We start from the raw sequence: 21,599 nt of genomic DNA, 5'->3' as shown, positions 1-21,599 counted from the left end.
TGGTGAGGATGGACTCAAATAGAACAAGAGACACTGATGGTGGATTTCGATGAATCTTAGGCAACAAGGTCAAGATTTGAGGGTTTGGATTTTGGGAATTGAATTATATGGGAGTTGTGTTTTGATTTCTTTTGTTTGTTGCCGATCGGTTGGGCGATGTATTGTAACTGGGCTTTGGCTTTGATTCTTAGTGTCTTGCTATGGATTGGCTGGATATTTTGGTGGTGATGAATGAGATTTGCTTTGGATGGTAAAAAAAATTATGAGAATCAGATCTAGATGATAAACAAATTATGGAGGCAATTAGATAAGGATATGTTATCCATTCACAAATCCAAAATGGAAATGAAAATCGCTTTTGGTCCGTGTGTATATACGAAGGAAAAAGGATAAACTTAAAAAAAAAACTTTGGATGAAAATTGCAAAACCCTTGACTTATCTGACTTATTTGGATGGAGTTAGCGAAATGGATCAAAATGGCAAAGAATGTGAAAAGTCAGGGACCCAGAGGAGAAAAAAAAAACTATTTGGACTAAAATGGTAATTTGGGACAAACCTCAGGGACTAAAATGGCAATTTACTCATTAAGAAAAAGAAAAAGTATGGATCTTGGTGTTTTGAAAGCTTTAGATCACCTTAAGTAACTTCAAGCTCCATTTTGGTCATCAAAAAGTGTTAAAAAGATGAGTGATTTTGATGGGTGTTCTTGGCTAGGATATGAAGGTTGAGAGAGTTTCTTAACTATGTGTATAAGAAGGTGAAAAGTGAGATGAAATGCTTTAGTGATTAAGGTAAGTAATGTTATAAGTCTTCCACCAAGTTCACCAACTTGTGCAAGTTGCAACACCTTAGTAATATCTAAGATATTTATAGGAACAATGGTAAAAAAAGTGGGTCCCACATGGGTAAGTTGCAACTTGTTTCCTTAGGTAAAAATGTTAGTTTTTGAGATGTTATGCTATGAATACTTGTATGTTCAAGTGTTTAAGTGATTAGAGAGTGTTAAGTGGCCATTACTAGACCATAATGATCCAATTAACACTAGATGGTCATTAAAAAAAAGATCCAATATTGTTCGGATAATCGTTTCGATTTGTTTCCGTTAGTCGTTATTTGAACGCTAAGCTTGTGTAACTTGTGTGAATTGATGTAGTTATTGGTTAGGATGATACCCGAAGGTATCCTCATATGAATTCTATGTTAAATAGCACTTTTACATGTTGCAAAAATATTAAATGGCTGATTTCTGCAGAATTTCTGCGAAAAAAGTGTTGAAATCGTCGCTTTTAGTGCTTTTCGGGCAGTTTTTAGTGTTATCGGACTGCGGGAAGGTTTTAAATCAAACCCTTGCATTCCTAATTAGGGTTTAATGTATATTAGATGTTGGACTTTCGCCTGAGTCCTAAAGATGTCATTTAGATGGTTTCTGCGGATCCTCCGTTTTCGTCGGAATACTAGTTTACTAGGTGCTTTTCTAGTAGTTTCGATGCATTGTTTAAACTGTGTCAAATGTACTTCATAAAAATGAATCATATGCATCCTAAGTAAGTATTCCATGAGTATTCTAAGTGTATGTCACGAAATACGCAGTTCGAGTGTTCAAGATGCATAAAAATGTAGCTAAAATGAGTACTTTAAGTGTAAGAAAGTTACCGAAAAGTGGCAGTTGTCACAAAACATAAGATAAATATTTACAAATGACATTTACAATGTTTTAAACCAAAAACAACAAAAGCAAAATACAATAAGTCACCATGGCGGCGGCGGTGGTGGTGGTGCAACATGTGCTCGTGGAGGTAGGGGAGCACTAGCATGCATAAAAGTAATCGCTTCCGTAATCCACTGTACGTCGCTCCGAATAGCAGATACGTTGACCCATACGACAGCTACATCCGCCTCGACCTGAGCCAATCTCTCCTCAAACCCCGGTGGAGACATCACCCGTGGTCTCACGCTCCGTCGCTCGTACGTGAGGCATCACCGGTGGATGTTTAGGAATTTGGGTGGTGGTGGATGTTTAGGAATTTTTTTTTTTTTGGGGGGGGGGGTGGGGGGTTAGGTTTGGGGGGGGGGGGGGTGTTAGGTTTTTTGAGTGCTATTTTTGGTGAGGTATAGTTTTTATTTTTTGGTGCGAGAGGGGGGGGGTTATGTATTTGGGTGGTGGTGGGGTGGGGTTGGGTGGGAGTGGGTGTTTAGGTTTTGGGTGGTGATGTAGTGGATTTAGGTTTTAGCTTATTGAACACTTGTCACTTTATAAATCCTTCTTACACTTCTTACTATTAAGAGCTTTTGTAGAATAACTTAACCCACATAACACGTTCAATTTGGAATTTTTAACCAGTTTAATCAACTATGACAACCAAGCAACACGTTCAAATGTTTAAAACCTTAAACGTGTATTATAACATGCTTAACCACAAGTATATCGATATATACAATGTATTTAGCATCTCTTTTGTTAGTATTTTAAAACCTTAGAATTTAATAGGTCGTAAATTTAATAATTTCATATATCCTAAATCTCGGTTACAAAAATTCAACTTAGAACAACCAATAATCATAATCTTTTTTAACCGTAATCCCGTTCAGATCTCGATTGATTTCACGATTTTGTAGCCCAATCTTAACCCGACCAACCGGTCCAATTTAGTTCCGACTTCCAGTTATATCGTTGTTAAGTCTTGGAAAACAATTAATGATTATAATCTTATTTAACCGTGACTCAGATGAGATCTCAACTGATTTGATGATTTCATAGCTAAATTTTAACCAAACCAGTCGGTCAAGTCCGGTTCTAAATTTTGAGAACAACATTGTTACATCTTTTAATGAAAAACGATTGAATTATTTTAATCTTATTTAACCATGATTAAGTCTAGAATATCACACAAACTTGTTAAGTCTTTGAAGGAATGGAATTACATTCCATAGTACCAAATAATTCCAAACTACCAAGAGAAATGCTTGGTTGGTCTCTATGCTTTGTACATCTTGCATCGTTGGTATTTATTGATTAATAATCACACAATTTATCATAATGGTTACAATTTATTACAAACGTGGTCCAGGTGTATGAAATGTCTATTGTACCCTTACAGAAAAAAGAGAAAAATGCCCGGATAGTCCCTGTGGTTTCGCCTTTTTTCACCTATAGTCCCCAACTTTCTAAAACTACCTGAATAGTCCCCAACTTTTCATTTTTTGTTCCCGGATAGTCCCTGGGTCTAACTTCAGTTTGTTTTCTCTGTTAAGTGGGGTGTGAAATGACCAATTTACCCTTTCCTTTAAAAGACCAAACCACAGGGACTATCCGGGCATCTTCTTCATATTTATTTATAAAACCCTATATTATCCCTTTCTCTTCATCCCTGCTCTCTCTGGTACCACCACCACCGTCACCGTCACCTCCACCTCCACCGCCGCCAAGATACGGATCGGGTCTTCATACTCCTATTTTGCTCAAAAATCATTTCATCATCACCGCCTCATAACAACATTGTACTAGCAAGGGCGCCAGATTATGATTCGTAAACACAGAACAACATGAGAATAACACAATGTAACAGGTTTGGTGAAACTGGTCCCTGTTTCAAACCGACCACCGGTTCGAGAACTTATCCCTTGAAACCAATTAATAACCAGAACTAGTTTCAAACCAAACCGATCCTTTTCCACTTGTAAATCGGTTTCACCAAATACCAGTTTTGACAATTGTTGACCCAAACTAAACCAAAACAATTCCAACCTGAACTAGTTTGGGGAAAAGTCAAAAAACCGAAATGTGTACCTCTAGGTAGATAGATGTTCTTATCTTCAAGGATAAAGGTTATCATCGGAATTTATTGTCGAAATCCGCCATGGCTGCAAACACCATAGCCTCTCTATAATTCCCATCAACATAGCCTCTCTATATGGACAGTAGCAGCAGCATCAAATAATTCCCATCACCATAGCCTCTCTATATGGAACAACAACAGTAGCAGCAGCATCAACATAATCACCGGAGTAATCTGCGGCTTCTTCTCTGGTCGCATACAACACCCCAGACCCCCCCCCTTTCACCTCCCGTTCCCTCTCTGTAAATTCCGGTGAATAGAACGGAGCCAACCAACGATGAGCGGCGGCGGAGGTGTGCTTGCAGACGAGATTTCTCCGACATCTTCCGTCAGCGACATCTCTCTCTCTCCTTGCACTCACTCTCCTCTCGCTCTGAACAAACGGCCGACCACCATTCGGTGGTGGCGCCTCACGGTGGATATTGGCAGCAGAAGATGAAGATGATGGTGCTCGGTTCCACGGTGGCATCGCACGACGTCACACAACAGTATTCAGGTAGTTTTTGGCTGAGTTGTGGTGTGTCTGTGGATGTATGTGTGTATTTAGATTAGGGTTAGAGAACTAAGGCCATTTGAAGAAGATGCCAGGATAGTCCCTGTGGTTTGGTCTTTTAAAGGAAAGGGTAAATTGGTCATTTCACACCCCACTTAACAGAGAAAACAAACTGAAGTTAGACCCAGGGACTATCCGGGAACAAAAAATAAAAAGTTGGGGACTATTCAGGTAGTTTTAGAAAGTTGGGGACTATAGGTGAAAAAAGGTGAAACCATAGGGACTATCCGGGCATTTTTCTCCAGAAAAAAACATATAATTTTAAGCAAATAATAAATATAGATGAGCCCACCACCCTATAGGCAGATGGAAACATGACTGCTAGGATCTTCGATCTGTGGTTGGTAAATGTATCAGAGAATGATATTGAGCGTCTATACAAGATGCCCGTATTTTACCAGACGAGGGAGATGGATCAAGTGTTAAAGTTTCAGCGTGTGGTTCGCGTATTTTTACTTTCAAGATCCATGTTAGAAGCAATTGGAAGTAAATACCAAATATTTTGTGTCACACCCCGAAATATCAGAGCTGGCGTGACTGGACCGGTATCTTCATTGCACAGCGGAAGCAAATAAGCTAAGACTTCTAAACAATGAACGCCGCTAAGTACTCGAATTCCCGTGGGTTCTCCTATTCCAACCGTTCCGTAGTTTTGAAAATGTAACCTGAGAAAGAACATGCGAAAAAGTCAACACAAAGTTGAGCGAGTTCATAGTTTGTTTTGAAAAAGATTTAAAATAAATCTTTTTGATAACCGGTTTAAAAGTTGTTGAGAAAGCATAGTAAAATCATTTTCTCGGCATGATATATGAAAGTTGTGAGTCTAGCCCACGAGAGTCTTTGTAAGCAGGACCAATTCGTCCTCTTACTTGAACATAAGTTGAAAACATTATCAAAGTTTGTAAATACATGTATTATGAGTTTGCGTCAAATGAATATCAAAACATTTGAAGGTTATAGTGTTGTAAGTTGGTATGAAAAGCGTCTATGAACATGTTGATCATTAATGTTTCGCGAGGACATTAATATATGCGACGACATAGGAGGTACTCAACCCGCGTAGGCAATTTTTAGTGTCGAATCACCTCGACTGGGACACAACAGCACTCTAAGTGGTCACCCATGGACCGTGAGTGGGGCTCGCCCGTACCCATTAGATCTAACCTTTGTTCCTTGGTCCTCAAAAGGATTAATGGCACCTCAGTTACAGCCTATGTTCACATGATCTAAGAGTTCATTCCATAACTTAATCATACCTAAGTTTGACATGTATTTCCCCCTGAAAGTTGTAAACCGAAACGTTGAAAGAAAAGGGGGACATGATCTCACTGAGTTGTCTCGTTTTTCATACGCAGGCCAACCCAGTTCTGTTGTAGTAACTAGGACATTCCGTCACTAGTCATGAAAATCATGCATGTTTTGTAAAACCGGTATGTTTAGTATAAATCGTTCGTAAACCATTCAAGTTCGTTGAAAATCATTTGCAACATGGTTTATAAATATGTGTTTTCGTTCATCGAAATAGTGTTTTCTTTTGCAAAAACTTGCATGTCTTTCCACCCCCGAAAACATTTATAAAAAGTGTAAAACAGTAAAAAGTGGGGGTTATGAACTCACCTTGACATTCCTGTGCAAAGCTAGCTTAGTATGATTGCGTGATGTCGTTCCAAGAACATGAACTCGCTAGCGTGCAATTACGACATTCCTACGAAGGAATATTTATAAGTTTCTAAATAAACGACATAGTTAAACTACGTGTCCGAGCTCTACCGAATCGTTAACTAAACGATTCTAGGGTGTTATTATTTCGGACTTAGAATAACCAATCTATGGTTATTTGATCCCATTCATGATCAGGATAAAACTAAGTCGCGAAATAAATTAGTTCCCGAAGGGTGTAGTATGTATATGTTTATATATACATGTATAGACATAGCTATATTAATGAAGTCGTATTAGTCATTGTACATAGAAATACGTAGAGAGACAGCGATATGTGCCGTGTTCGGTTTAGACGTTTGTAACGAATAATTTTTATGACAATATTCGAAGTCCCGACATTTGAAATAAATATAAACATCATATTTATTTTATATAAGTATTCAAAGTTTCGAATTATCGACGTTTAAAAAAAATGAATATAGAAAATTATATCTACCTTTATAAAAGCTTACGGACTAACGTCATTTGTAATAAATATAAACGGTTATATTTGTTTTGTATGAGTATACGAATGTGCGACGGTTGAAATAAATATAAACAATTATATTTGTTTTGTCATAGGATCGAATTTCGTTAATTATTATCTCGTTTTTATAACTCGTGAAATGTCGCCAAAATAAATATGCTTTATTTTTATCCTTAAAAGAAATACTCTAATCTTCGATAAGTGTCGGATTTTTACGACAATCGGGCAGAGTTTCCTCTGTTTTTCGAATAACCCGACAATAAAAGTCGTCATATTTTGTCAAAACTCAACATTAAACAAATCACAATTATATATATCTTTCGCAAAATATAACGACCACTAAAATAAGTAAACTAGAGTACGACGGTTCAAGCTCGGTTCGCGTAGACTAAAAAAAATCTAACGAATCCATATATAAAGTCTAACGCATCGTTAAAACTTTACCGGGTCTTGACTGACTACCGTTGACCAAGTTTGACCATTTTGACTTGGTTGACTCGCTGTTGACCGAGTTGACTCGGGTGTTGACTGAGTTGCTGAACGTGTTGAACCCGATCTGAGCTTGATCGATCTCGAACCAAAACCCGTTTGACTGTTGAACCGAAACTCAAACCGAATCGGACCCGATGTGAACCCGAAACATAACTGACGTGAACCGTGACCCGAAACCGAACCCTGAACCGAACCCATCCGTTGACTGTCTGACCGGTTTTGACCACACCCGAACTGAGATGACCCGAATCGAACTGTATTGACTCGCCCCGAGCTGAATTAACTCAGACCGACCGTGTTGACAGAGTCGACTCAGTTTACCGAGTCGACCGTACCACACCCACATCCGAAGTTGACTGAACCTGAACAAGACTCGAATCCCGAATTTTTTTTTTTTTTTTTTTTTACTAAATCTGGTTCATAACACTTGAACAGACATCAGAACTGAGCCGAGCTTGAAACCCGAAAACCCGAACACATGAATCTCAACCAACTACCCCGAAGCTCCTGAACAGAAACCCGACTAAACCCGGAACCATCTATCACCGCTGCCACTGCCGCTGTGTCTTGTCGACCGCCACCACCATCACCACCGTGGCTCCACTACCCTCTCCGCCACCGGGAAAATTATCATCTTCAAACCTTCAATATGAACACCGGCGAGTCGCCGGAGAAACTGATCTAACTGCCGCCGCCATCCTTCTCTCTTCGATCTCTCTATACCTCCTGAACTCTATCTCTCGTCTGTCATACCCCCCCACCCAACTCGCCGGTTCACCTGGTTGCCGGCCGCCGGTCTGCCATCGAGAGAAAGGGGGTAGCAGGGGTTGAAAAAGGGGTGTGTGTTGTTGCTGGAAGGTAGGGCGAGGAAGGGGTGTCGTTGTCTGTGTGTGTATAACTGATGATGAAGAATGAAAGGGATAGTTGATTTGTTGGTTTTATGTTTGTATGCTCTCATTTGATTAGTGATTCCAAATGGTAGAAGGTACGGTTCAACACATTTGAGAGAGAACAAAACATGGGAGCGGCTGATGTAAATTGTGGAAACTAGGGTTTTCCACCTTTAAATACATAGGGTTTGTTTAATGGGCTTGGGCCCAAGGCCCACAAGCCCAATATCACGTTATGTAAGTGGCCCGTTAATTTATCCGAACTCGTCTTCAAAACCCGAGCTCCGCAAAACGTCGTAAATTAAAATTTTATTATTGAAATAAGCAAAACATGATAAGTATTCGTCGTTGTCGCGTTTGATCGTCAGTAACGTAAAAAGTGCGTAAATTTCGTTGTTCACCGTTTCAATCCGTTTTTCGCTGTGGTTTCGACTACGATTATTAATATTTAAATTACGAATCTAAAATATATCGCAAAATTTAATATTTGTCGGCGTTGTCAGTATTTTGTTCGGTTTCCGTTCGTTACTGTTCAGCGTTTAGTAGATTTTTCCGCAAATCACCATTCGTGCACTGTAAAGCCGGTTAGACGTTCCTAGGCGCTCCAAAGGCCTAATTAATTTAATTTGCGCCTAAAACACTAGTTATTATCGTCTAAACATTTGTTAATCGCGCAATTAAGAGGCGTTAATTGCAGGTTGTCACATTCTCCCCCTGTTGCATAAATTTCGTGCTCGAAATTTAGTCTATGCTATCTCCTCAGAGCTGTGTCGTTCCTAGGTAAGCCCGAATAATACCAAAATGAATGACCGCGTAATCGAATCAAGACTTATTCAGATTACGTGAGTATAAGGACATTTTGCATCAATAAGAAACCAACGGCTCAATGAGTTTGTTCTAGAAATTGATGTCAAGTGAACGAGATGTTGTGATACTATCACCAATGTGACTAGGTTTACTGGGTTCAACAAAAGAGGAAATTCAACCAATGGAATTCCAAATGAACGATCACAAAGTGCAATTCAATTTTTGAAACAACAGAATTTACTATCAACAGAAACTTGCATTGGTTGTTGTATGATTGAAACTTGAATCAACAAGCTCAAATAGATAGAATCATGAAATGATTTGTCAACTATTGAACAATTAATGAATAAGATGAAATCAACATGTTGACGTTGTTGAGTTGCAAGGAGACACCGAAATGAAATACAACCGAACATGGTGTATCATCGTCTTAATACATAGTTGCATTAAGACTACTTAAATGATGTGTCAAACGAAAAGCATGTACAGTTTCGCATGAGGTGGCTGATCGTGATTAGCGCAAGCTTCAAGTTTATACCGACGCCACAAGGTGTCGTAGTGAATAAAACAATTCAATAATAGCGGTGATCAAACAAGTATCACCTGTGTTTCGCATGAAACGCTCGATTATGATTAGCCCAAGCTACAAGTTTATACCGATACCACAAGGTGTCGTAGTGATTGAAATATTTCAATAACAACGGTGATCAAACAAGTTCACCGTGGTTGAATTCAACTGAAGGTTCAACGAAGTAAATCTGAATGTTTGTTTCAAACAAATCCCATAGGATTTTCAATTAAAAATGAAACAAGGAAATAATGTTTTCGATCGAAAATGAAAAAGCAATGAATATCACAAAATGTTCGATCGATGCTGAAAGAACCGTTAAGAGGTACACTGAAATACGAAATGAATTTGTGTACCATTATCTTAACACACGAGTGTATTAAGATTGCTTTAATATGACAAATCAACAAAGCGGATTTAATATCAATAAACAAATAGATAAATAATTAAATCCGTACATGATGTGTGTAAACGAGATTAGCACAAGCTTCAAATTTGTGAAAACGTCACCACAAGGTGATCGTGATCAAGGAAACGATTCAATGAAGTCAAAGACCAAACAAGCCTGTTATGGTTCAAGGCAAATGAAGTGCTTGTTGGGATTATTTCGAATATGATGGCTTCAATCCATCATATGGAATCTTGAATCGAATATATATAACGAGCAAGTTTAATCAATTGAGAACTTGGGTTAAACGCAATTCAACAATGATTACATGTATCAACAAGAAAGTTTTGCATGGTTACAACGAAAAACCATGTATGTAGCTTGAAAAGAAAGGAGTTTCAACGAGTTTCGTTGACTCGATATCAAAGAGTCAACATTATGCAATAATGTGGTTTAGCTAGATCACAATGCAAGGAGTGAAGATAGCGAAATAATATTTGAACTTGATAAAGCAACAATTTCAAGTGAAGCCACATGCTTAACAATTAACGCATGTGTAACATATGAATTCGTCAAGAATGAAGCAAATGAGTATTCGCTATTATGAAAAAAAAAATTCGTGATGCAAGGATCGTTAGGGGGAGTAGAAATATGAAGTCTACTCGCTATATGCAAAAATCAGAATTTCAACAAAAGAAGTTTAAGGACTTTACCTGGAAGTTCACGTGATCATTGGTTGTTATGTGACATTACCATAGAATGTTGTACGTAGCATAATCGCCATGAATGAAGTAGGGGGAATGCAAAGACATGTGACTTCTTTTGCAGCGCCAATAGTTGTGAGTCTCCTTAGACTAAGCATCGATTGTAGTGAAATCTCGTTTTAACGTACCTTAGCGTGACTCGTGTCATTTGTAGGATCACGTGGCAATTTGCCACATTTCGAGCAGTAATTCTCTCGCTGACAGAATTAGCATCATTGTTATCGTGCCCAAGTGTGTTTTCCAAAGGCATTACCTCGAAAGTTGTGTGTGATGTACTTCAACATCCGCTGACGTGTAGTTTAAGTTTCACGTATAGCTACGCAATAGCGTTTCGTTCCGCGTGGTTACCTGCTCGGGTAATTAAAATAGCATAGAAAATATAGATAATGACGTTTGCCCGTGTTGTTAGTCATGGTTTCTAAGTGAGGACCTTTAATGAATTTTGACATAAGTTCTCATCAAGAGTTTTCCAAAAGTCCTATATGCGTGTTATCAAAACCTTCTAGGTTTTGCTTACTGTGTGTAATCGTTTCGTGTACCATGTATCAAATTCAACACTTGTGTATTTCTAAAACCGAAAATGTTTACCCATTGTTTCGGCAACGGTTGGAACCCATATTCGAGTTTTAGGCGTTCTGTATGTGATCAAGTCTTAATAATCTAAGTCCCCAAAGGAAAGTGAGGTTAGAGCCTAGGTATCTCTACAGAAACCTAATTCGCTGAAACCTAATGCTCTGATACCAATCTGTCACACCCCGAAATATCAGAGCTGGCGTGACTGGACCGGTATCTTCATTGCACAGCGGAAGCAAATAAGCTAAGACTTCTAAACAATGAACGCCGCTAAGTACTCGAATTCCCGTGGGTTCTCCTATTCCAACCGTTCCGTAGTTTTGAAAATGTAACCTGAGAAAGAACATGCGAAAAAGTCAACACAAAGTTGAGCGAGTTCATAGTTTGTTTTGAAAAAGATTTAAAATAAATCTTTTTGATAACCGGTTTAAAAGTTGTTGAGAAAGCATAGTAAAATCATTTTCTCGGCATGATATATGAAAGTTGTGAGTCTAGCCCACGAGAGTCTTTGTAAGCAGGACCAATTCGTCCTCTTACTTGAACATAAGTTGAAAACATTATCAAAGTTTGTAAATACATGTATTATGAGTTTGCGTCAAATGAATATCAAAACATTTGAAGGTTATAGTGTTGTAAGTTGGTATGAAAAGCGTCTATGAACATGTTGATCATTAATGTTTCGCGAGGACATTAATATATGCGACGACATAGGAGGTACTCAACCCGCGTAGGCAATTTTTAGTGTCGAATCACCTCGACTGGGACACAACAGCACTCTAAGTGGTCACCCATGGACCGTGAGTGGGGCTCGCCCGTACCCATTAGATCTAACCTTTGTTCCTTGGTCCTCAAAAGGATTAATGGCACCTCAGTTACAGCCTATGTTCACATGATCTAAGAGTTCATTCCATAACTTAATCATACCTAAGTTTGACATGTATTTCCCCCTGAAAGTTGTAAACCGAAACGTTGAAAGAAAAGGGGGACATGATCTCACTGAGTTGTCTCGTTTTTCATACGCAGGCCAACCCAGTTCTGTTGTAGTAACTAGGACATTCCGTCACTAGTCATGAAAATCATGCACGTTTTGTAAAACCGGTATGTTTAGTATAAATCGTTCGTAAACCATTCAAGTTCGTTGAAAATCATTTGCAACATGGTTTATAAATATGTGTTTTCGTTCATCGAAATAGTGTTTTCTTTTGCAAAAACTTGCATGTCTTTCCACCCCCGAAAACATTTATAAAAAGTGTAAAACAGTAAAAAGTGGGGGTTATGAACTCACCTTGACATTCCTGTGCAAAGCTAGCTTAGTATGATTGCGTGATGTCGTTCCAAGAACATGAACTCGCTAGCGTGCAATTACGACATTCCTACGAAGGAATATTTATAAGTTTCTAAATAAACGACATAGTTAAACTACGTGTCCGAGCTCTACCGAATCGTTAACTAAACGATTCTAGGGTGTTATTATTTCGGACTTAGAATAACCAATCTATGGTTATTTGATCCCATTCATGATCAGGATAAAACTAAGTCGCGAAATAAATTAGTTCCCGAAGGGTGTAGTATGTATATGTTTATATATACATGTATAGACATAGCTATATTAATGAAGTCGTATTAGTCATTGTACATAGAAATACGTAGAGAGACAGCGATATGTGCCGTGTTCGGTTTAGACGTTTGTAACGAATAATTTTTATGACAATATTCGAAGTCCCGACATTTGAAATAAATATAAACATCATATTTATTTTATATAAGTATTCAAAGTTTCGAATTATCGACGTTTAAAAAAAATGAATATAGAAAATTATATCTACCTTTATAAAAGCTTACGGACTAACGTCATTTGTAATAAATATAAACGGTTATATTTGTTTTGTATGAGTATACGAATGTGCGACGGTTGAAATAAATATAAACAATTATATTTGTTTTGTCATAGGATCGAATTTCGTTAATTATTATCTCGTTTTTATAACTCGTGAAATGTCGCCAAAATAAATATGCTTTATTTTTATCCTTAAAAGAAATACTCTAATCTTCGATAAGTGTCGGATTTTTACGACAATCGGGCAGAGTTTCCTCTGTTTTTCGAATAACCCGACAATAAAAGTCGTCATATTTTGTCAAAACTCAACATTAAACAAATCACAATTATATATATCTTTCGCAAAATATAACGACCACTAAAATAAGTAAACTAGAGTACGACGGTTCAAGCTCGGTTCGCGTAGACTAAAAAAAATCTAACGAATCCATATATAAAGTCTAACGCATCGTTAAAACTTTACCGGGTCTTGACTGACTACCGTTGACCAAGTTTGACCATTTTGACTTGGTTGACTCGCTGTTGACCGAGTTGACTCGGGTGTTGACTGAGTTGCTGAACGTGTTGAACCCGATCTGAGCTTGATCGATCTCGAACCAAAACCCGTTTGACTGTTGAACCGAAACTCAAACCGAATCGGACCCGATGTGAACCCGAAACATAACTGACGTGAACCGTGACCCGAAACCGAACCCTGAACCGAACCCATCCGTTGACTGTCTGACCGGTTTTGACCACACCCGAACTGAGATGACCCGAATCGAACTGTATTGACTCGCCCCGAGCTGAATTAACTCAGACCGACCGTGTTGACAGAGTCGACTCAGTTTACCGAGTCGACCGTACCACACCCACATCCGAAGTTGACTGAACCTGAACAAGACTCGAATCCCGAATTTTTTTTTTTTTTTTTTACTAAATCTGGTTCATAACACTTGAACAGACATCAGAACTGAGCCGAGCTTGAAACCCGAAAACCCGAACACATGAATCTCAACCAACTACCCCGAAGCTCCTGAACAGAAACCCGACTAAACCCGGAACCATCTATCACCGCTGCCACTGCCGCTGTGTCTTGTCGACCGCCACCACCATCACCACCGTGGCTCCACTACCCTCTCCGCCACCGGGAAAATTATCATCTTCAAACCTTCAATATGAACACCGGCGAGTCGCCGGAGAAACTGATCTAACTGCCGCCGCCATCCTTCTCTCTTCGATCTCTCTATACCTCCTGAACTCTATCTCTCGTCTGTCATACCCCCCCACCCAACTCGCCGGTTCACCTGGTTGCCGGCCGCCGGTCTGCCATCGAGAGAAAGGGGGTAGCAGGGGTTGAAAAAGGGGTGTGTGTTGTTGCTGGAAGGTAGGGCGAGGAAGGGGTGTCGTTGTCTGTGTGTGTATAACTGATGATGAAGAATGAAAGGGATAGTTGATTTGTTGGTTTTATGTTTGTATGCTCTCATTTGATTAGTGATTCCAAATGGTAGAAGGTACGGTTCAACACATTTGAGAGAGAACAAAACATGGGAGCGGCTGATGTAAATTGTGGAAACTAGGGTTTTCCACCTTTAAATACATAGGGTTTGTTTAATGGGCTTGGGCCCAAGGCCCACAAGCCCAATATCACGTTATGTAAGTGGCCCGTTAATTTATCCGAACTCGTCTTCAAAACCCGAGCTCCGCAAAACGTCGTAAATTAAAATTTTATTATTGAAATAAGCAAAACATGATAAGTATTCGTCGTCGCGTTTGATCGTCAGTAACGTAAAAAGTGCGTAAATTTCGTTGTTCACCGTTTCAATCCGTTTTTCGCTGTGGTTTCGACTACGATTATTAATATTTAAATTACGAATCTAAAATATATCGCAAAATTTAATATTTGTCGGCGTTGTCAGTATTTTGTTCGGTTTCCGTTCGTTACTGTTCAGCGTTTAGTAGATTTTTCCGCAAATCACCATTCGTGCACTGTAAAGCCGGTTAGACGTTCCTAGGCGCTCCAAAGGCCTAATTAATTTAATTTGCGCCTAAAACACTAGTTATTATCGTTTAACATTTGTTAATCGCGCAATTAAGAGGCGTTAATTGCAGGTTGTCACATTTTGATTGGCAGTTATATCTAAGGGGGAGTTTGTAGGTGTTTTGTAGATGCATTTAATGTCTATAGTCGGAAGTTCATCAAGTCATAATTGTTTTGGTTAAGTATGTTAGGTTCGTGCTTGAGGGCATATGATTGACTTAACTATTTGAGGATGTAAACAATTGAGTCAATGTGTTTTAATGATTAGACTAATTGTTTAGCCATCAGTATATAAACTCAAACATTTGCATTTTCTTATACTTTTCCAATCTCTCAGTGTCAAATTCTCTATGTGGTGTGTGCAGAACCAAATCGTTCTAAACGTGTTTTTGTTGATAAATTAGACCCGAAATGTTTATTTACATGTGTTTGTGATTGTCATATGTGTTAGAACTGAATTTTCCACTTTTCTACACGTAATAAGATTTTAAGGTGTAACTTTATTAGACCTGTTTTCATGGTCAATAGGGTTATAACATGATGGTTAAAACAGATTAAACGGTTAAATATAACCTAATAATTATAATGTTATTTAACCTTGATTCATTGAAGAATGTCACAAAGTGTTATGAAGGAACGGAATCACATTCCATAGTTCCAAAACGACGTAGGAATGGAAAAAACGCACACACTCACAGCACATGGTTTTATTATCTTTATCAGCACAAAAACTCTTCTTTCTTCGTCTCTGGTAAGTAACAAATCCAATCCAGGGTTTCCTCCACGATCTGGACCAAAATGGCATCCAAATCCAGACTATTACCCCGAGCCTCCTCACGTAGATCTTCTTCCTCAACGCTCATCTTCTCAATCATGATCATCTGTTCCTTCTTCGTTCTAATCCTTCTCGCACTCGGAATCCTTTCCATTCCCAGCAATTCAAACGATTCCCCCAAAGCTCATGACCTCAATTCAATTGTTCACCGTACTACAACTGTTGACCGGTCAGTTTCTTGTTACTTTTTCACTCTTTGTTTGAATTTGATCTGGATTTGTGTTGAATTTGGATTGACATTGTTTGATTTGTGTTTGGTGTGGATGTAGAAGTGAAAAGAAGGAGGATAGATCAGATCAGTGGGTTGAAGTTATTTCATGGGAGCCTAGAGCTGTTATTTATCACAATTTTCTGGTTAGGGTTCTTTATTTATATATAATTTTTTTATCTCTATTTACTTTGTGTTGTATAATTATAGCATTTTTTTATATTTTTTAGTTGAATTGGGATTCAGATTTAGAGTTTAGATATTTGTATACTTTAATTGAATTAGGATGCAGAGTGTTGTACATTGAGCATCATGATAACTACTTGTTAACTGTAGTTTTAGGGTTTTGTGTCTTCTGTAAGAACTAGAAATAATGGCTTAAGTTTTTCTGTGTGGATCTTCATGGGAGTGCCTACCAGTATATGGGGAATAAAGTTTTTTTTTTTTAATTTTGTTTATTTTTTATTTTTTTTAGCTTGTGTTTGAGAGACTTTGCTGAACACTTAGTTTCTAGTTTTGGTTATAAAAGGGTAGTGGTGTTTTCCCATAATATTAACTGAAGCACTTGGTTTTTAAGGTGTGGTTTGGATGATAGAGTGCAGTCTTAGCTTTCTCTTCCAAGCCTATTTGATATTTTTGCTGGTTATTTTACCTTCGGAAATATCGCTTTCTTCAAAATCTGCTGTGTAACAACAGCGGTCATGCTAATTAGTAATTGCTAATCTTCCCCTGGTTTTAAAAAACACGAGGTGCAAAGCACACTGCTTTTGTATCCGAGGCGCAAGTTATTTGTATAATTCTTCTTCTTTTCTTCTTATATGTTTTTTTAGCATCACGTACCCAACATTTAGCTATATTTAAGCTTTATATAGCATTAATAAATAAAGAACGTATATGTACAACCTAAAAAGCTATAGGTACAACATCCTGACGGACATAACCGTTCCTGTATGAGAAGCACACTTCAAGAGTTCGCGGCTCGCCTTAGGCCGCTTTTCCGTGTGCTTTTTGTGCCTCAAGTGTGATATTCCGTATGTTCTAACAAATCACTATCTCAAGAGAGCTTTGAGTTTCTGTATTCTCCAAATATAGATTTATTAAAAAACAAAGAAAGACAACTGCTGAAAACCATGGAAGGCCTAATGTTATGTCACTTGGGCCTTGGGTGTAACCGTGTAAGGCTACACTACATCAAAAAAAGATTATGTCTTTATCTACCAGTAAATGTAATGGAAGGCATAACGCTAATATTATCTACTAATCAAATATTTACCCAATAAATTTACGCCCTCTGAACTTTATTAGTTGATTACTACAGGTTTGGCAACCTGCCAAATTATTGCGAGTTCCAAATAGTTTTGATTACTTCAGGTTTGGCAACCTGCCAAATTACTGTGAGTTCCAAAAGTGATATGATACTTATAAATTTTTGTAAGAAATTTGATAATCACATCAAAAAGTGTATTAATACTGCTACTTGTCATAATGTATGTTTCCATCCAGTTGCGTGATTACAAATGTTAAGAAAGCTCATCTCATGTCTGGCTTGAATAAAACTTGGTTGACACTTGACAATTTACAAAAACTCACCAAACTGAATATTGTGCATTTTCATGGCAGTCACAAGAGGAGTGCGAGTATCTCATTAATATGGCTAAACCTCATATGGTGAAGTCAACTGTTGTTGATAGCGATACTGGGAAGAGCAAAGATAGTAGGTATGCTGGTTCTGTTCCTGTTCAGATTTATTTACTTGTTTTTATAACAATAATTTTTAAAATTTCAACTATCCACAAATAATTTGAATCGCCCAAAATCTCACACCCTTTTCATTTAGGGTTCGTACAAGTTCTGGCACATTCTTGGCTCGTGGACGCGATAAGACGGTCCGGACCATTGAAAAAAGGATTGCAGATTTCACCTTCTTACCTGTAGGTACGCTTTTTTGCATAGCATTTTCTATCTAGTTATGTCTTCAATTTTAGTTGTATACGCAGTGTACACCCCCACATTATGTACTCTGGTAGGATAAAATCTATTTCTATAAATGGATCATCAAAGGCCAGTTTTACGAGTTCTTCATTTAACAGCTGCCATTTTGATTGAATTACATACAGGCCCTTTTCATCCATAAAATAATTCTTTTTCGTGATTTTAAAATGTTTCCATTACGCATACATAAATTATATTGCATTAGCTAACAAAAATCTTTTTTCTTGAGTATTAACATTTAGGAGGTTTTGTGCAATAAAAATACAATTTGAGAAAATTCAACCTATTCGACATTTGACCCATTACCTAAACTATCCATTTATAACTAAATGGGTTAAAATTGTCACCTCTAGATTGTTTATGTAGTCTAAAACTCTAGAGCTTGAACCATATAATATATATGTTCTGTATGTGTGTGTTCTGGAAACCTATTACATGAATTAATCACTTACAGAACATGGGGAAGGACTGCAAGTTCTCCACTATGAAGTTGGACAAAAATACGAGCCTCACTATGACTACTTTCAAGACGAATACAACACCCAGAACGGTGGTCAACGTATGGCTACAGTTCTAATGTACCTGTAAGTGATGCCTCTTTTCTTTCACTTATTATGTTCATCATCTTATCTAATCCTATTTATTTATAATTTTGTTTTAACTGACAGGTCGGATGTTGAAGAAGGGGGTGAGACAGTATTCCCTTCTGCAAAGGGGAACATCAGTGCAGTGCCTTGGTGGGATGAACTTTCAGATTGCGGCAAAGAAGGGCTATCTGTTAAACCTAAAATGGGGGATGCATTGCTTTTCTGGAGTATGAGACCCGATGCATCTCTCGATCCATCAAGTTTACATGGTCAGTAATTGTTATATCCACCCATCTATGTTAACATGTGCTAAAAAGTTTATTACCTTTAGTTAATTAAAACACTTTATGATGCAAGTTTTCAAACATCTCTGATAGGTGGCTGCCCGGTTATCAAGGGGAACAAGTGGTCCTCTACAAAATGGATACGTGTCAACGAGTACAAAGCTTAATTTTGGTTTTAAGTTATCTTGATAAAGCTTTAGGGTCTGTGTTGTTACTATAGAATGTCGTATGCGAGTTGATAAATTTCATGTCTATATCAGTATGAGCATCGGTATCACTTGTATGCAAAAATACACTAATATATTCTTTTGCTTACTTGAGTTAAAACACTGAAATACTTATCGAGCATATTCAGACAACGGGTTTTTGATTGAATCGTGTTTTCGTGTACGAATTCTTGTCTTTTGATTACAGTTTTTGGTTGCAAATTCGCATATGAAAGTAGTTGCAGGCCAATGTCTATGAGACTGCACAAAATAGCCACAACTGGGTTTTACCGTAGTGGGCCTTCGGGCGGGTGGGTTTTTCCTGGAACTAGTGGCTTGGGTATGTATCCAACTCTGAGCATTATGGAGGAGGGATGCATTTGCTCGATTGAGGGCATCCCAGGATGCTTATCTGGTGATTTAGTTGGCCGTTCAAAAATAAATTATAGAACTTTATTAATTAATATTATATATGGGTTAATACACTCTAACATGTTACAAAATTGAAACAACAGATAATAAACATGTTACTAGAAAATATTAATACCATAGATAATAAACCTGTTACTAGAAAATATTAGTACCTAAAAATGCTATTTTTGGTAAACCAAAATGATTTAATTAACTCAAAACTAATATATTTAATATCCCGTTTTATTTGAAGTGTAAAAGTGAGATTTTTGATGGCTAACAAAATCCCGATCATCCGGGTAAACCAAATAGCAAAAGGCTACCCATGCCCGCGAACACAGACGACGTTGATGACTGGCTCAACCTAGAGCAATTTTGCTCCAGGCGAGACCCGAACTCATGACCTTCTTTTGGAAGGTCATGGGGCTACCGATGCACCAGAAGGTTATTGGTGTCACACCCTGGCTTTGCGGAAGCGTGGTTAATTTGGTGTGACTTCTTAATACCATAGCTTAATCATAACAAGCTATATGAATTAAAAATATGCAAGATCATCCATTGATAATAATAAAAATATTAAAACATTGTCTTAACGGGTTAACACCCAACAACCATAACTTGTCTAAACATTACAAATGCAAACTTAAAGTAAACATGGTTCAGGGACTGTGACTTGTCCAGGAAAGAGTCACAAGCCTCGAACCCTGGATGACCTCGGGCCTAATGCAGCGGAAAACAAGCCATACCGCGCCAGATCGTTAGTTTCCTGAAATACATGTAAGTTGAAAAATCAACAATAATGTTGAGCGAGTTCATGCGAAAGTGAGTAAATAAACCTTTATCTTTATCAAAAACCTGGTATGTAGCAAATAAGGAAAAAGAGATCACCAATGGTTTGCAAGGCCATTGATATGTGTGAAGTGCAAGTAGGGATGACTCAAACCTAGCGGATTTATGCGTCGGGCACTAAGTCACCCCGAGGTCCGTTCAGCTGGACCTGGGGCTGGGCTCGCTACACCCAGATAGATCTACCGCTCCTGTCCCTCGGTCCTACTATGAGGATTAATGGCCTCAAGTTTCCGCCTACCCACTCACATGATCTAAGTAACAAACCTCCTTACGCTAATCATACCATGTATAAACATATTCATAATCATTGTAACATGTATTTCACCCCCGCAGTTTATAAATCTGAAAACAATTAAGAGAAAAGGGGGACATGAACTCACAGTGAGTGCGTCACAATACCAAGTAATCCAAATGTCCAACTGCTGTGCAACGACCTACATGTGCTAATTCTATTAGACGGATGGCCGTGCCTTAGCTTTATAGTTTACATTTTGGGAAACAGTTAGACAACCGTTTCTTGTATATACTTGGTAGAAAATCTCCTTCCCAAGGATGGGGGAATTAATACATGCGTGCTTATAATATTAAGTCTCACTTAATATATTTTATTTCTCATTCCAAAATATAATTATTTTTCTCAAAAATAATATATTTTCTCTTCGTATAATACTTTCCAAAATAATACGTCGACAAGATACGCATTCGTGAATATTTCCGTATAAAGTGTAAGTTACGTTTTGGCGATTTAGTGGTAATAGTAATTACCGTTGTAACTTATATGTTTGTCGTGAAGGCGTTGGTATTATTTTGGGTTCGACAAAGTTAGTAAATATTATTTTTACTCTAAAAATAATATTTATACATTTTCACAAATAATCATAAACAGTGTTGTGAAAAATATATTTATCGAATAAATATTTATCACGTTTATTTTTGTGAAAATCCCACCTCCGAATATTTGTGATAAAGTCATGGCGAAATATATTTTGTAAACATTTCAAAAATAACTCTAACACTTGTAAATAATTTCTAAGTGTTAGATTTTAGAAAAATTTCGCCAGAGTTTCCCCTGTAACTGGAGGTGGCCACGCTTTCAAGCGTATCATTTTCTTTTACAAATCATTTCAACACTTCTTTTAAATCAACCAATCAATTTCCAACACATTAAACAAGTTTCAACAAATCATACTTGCCAACTTGTATGTAAGATCGCATTATTACATGAACTTGTAGTTTTTCCGAAGGTCGTAATGTAGATCACCTTATATTTAGTGGATCTATGTATAAAATAATTTAGTCTTGTAAAAACC

At 37.8% G+C, this 21,599-nt stretch overlaps 1 protein-coding gene and 2 long non-coding RNA genes across 3 annotated transcripts; 1 reads left to right on the top strand and 2 right to left on the bottom strand.

The window, feature by feature from the left end:
- Positions 1–4,639: 4,639 nt before the first annotated feature.
- Positions 4,640–11,142, bottom strand: LOC118482088. The gene is made up of 3 exons (XR_004867115.1): positions 7,023–11,142; positions 6,008–6,095; positions 4,640–5,055 (listed from the first exon to the last, which is right to left on the bottom strand). It is a non-coding gene; the product is annotated as an uncharacterized LOC118482088 (long non-coding RNA).
- Positions 11,143–11,335: 193 nt separating this feature from the next.
- LOC118482089 lies at positions 11,336–14,517 on the bottom strand. Its single transcript, XR_004867116.1, has 3 exons — positions 13,361–14,517; positions 12,346–12,433; positions 11,336–11,393 (listed from the first exon to the last, which is right to left on the bottom strand). It is a non-coding gene; the product is annotated as an uncharacterized LOC118482089 (long non-coding RNA).
- A 1,043-nt stretch (positions 14,518–15,560) lies between these two features.
- On the top strand, positions 15,561–19,198 carry LOC110878510 (probable prolyl 4-hydroxylase 10). The gene is made up of 7 exons (XM_022126821.2): positions 15,561–15,921; positions 16,022–16,106; positions 17,581–17,678; positions 17,798–17,895; positions 18,407–18,536; positions 18,621–18,808; positions 18,917–19,198. Exons 1-7 carry the CDS (start codon positions 15,716–15,718, stop codon positions 18,988–18,990), a joined length of 879 nt encoding a protein of 292 aa, XP_021982513.1. The 5' UTR covers positions 15,561–15,715; the 3' UTR covers positions 18,991–19,198.
- Positions 19,199–21,599: the final 2,401 nt, after the last annotated feature.

Source organism: Helianthus annuus, chromosome 9 (genome assembly GCF_002127325.2).
Source record: "Helianthus annuus cultivar XRQ/B chromosome 9, HanXRQr2.0-SUNRISE, whole genome shotgun sequence".
In the NCBI taxonomy this organism is placed as follows: Eukaryota; Viridiplantae; Streptophyta; class Magnoliopsida; order Asterales; family Asteraceae; genus Helianthus; species Helianthus annuus.
Note: the sequence above shows the minus strand (reverse complement) of the source record. Positions and strands in the feature narration are given on the sequence as shown.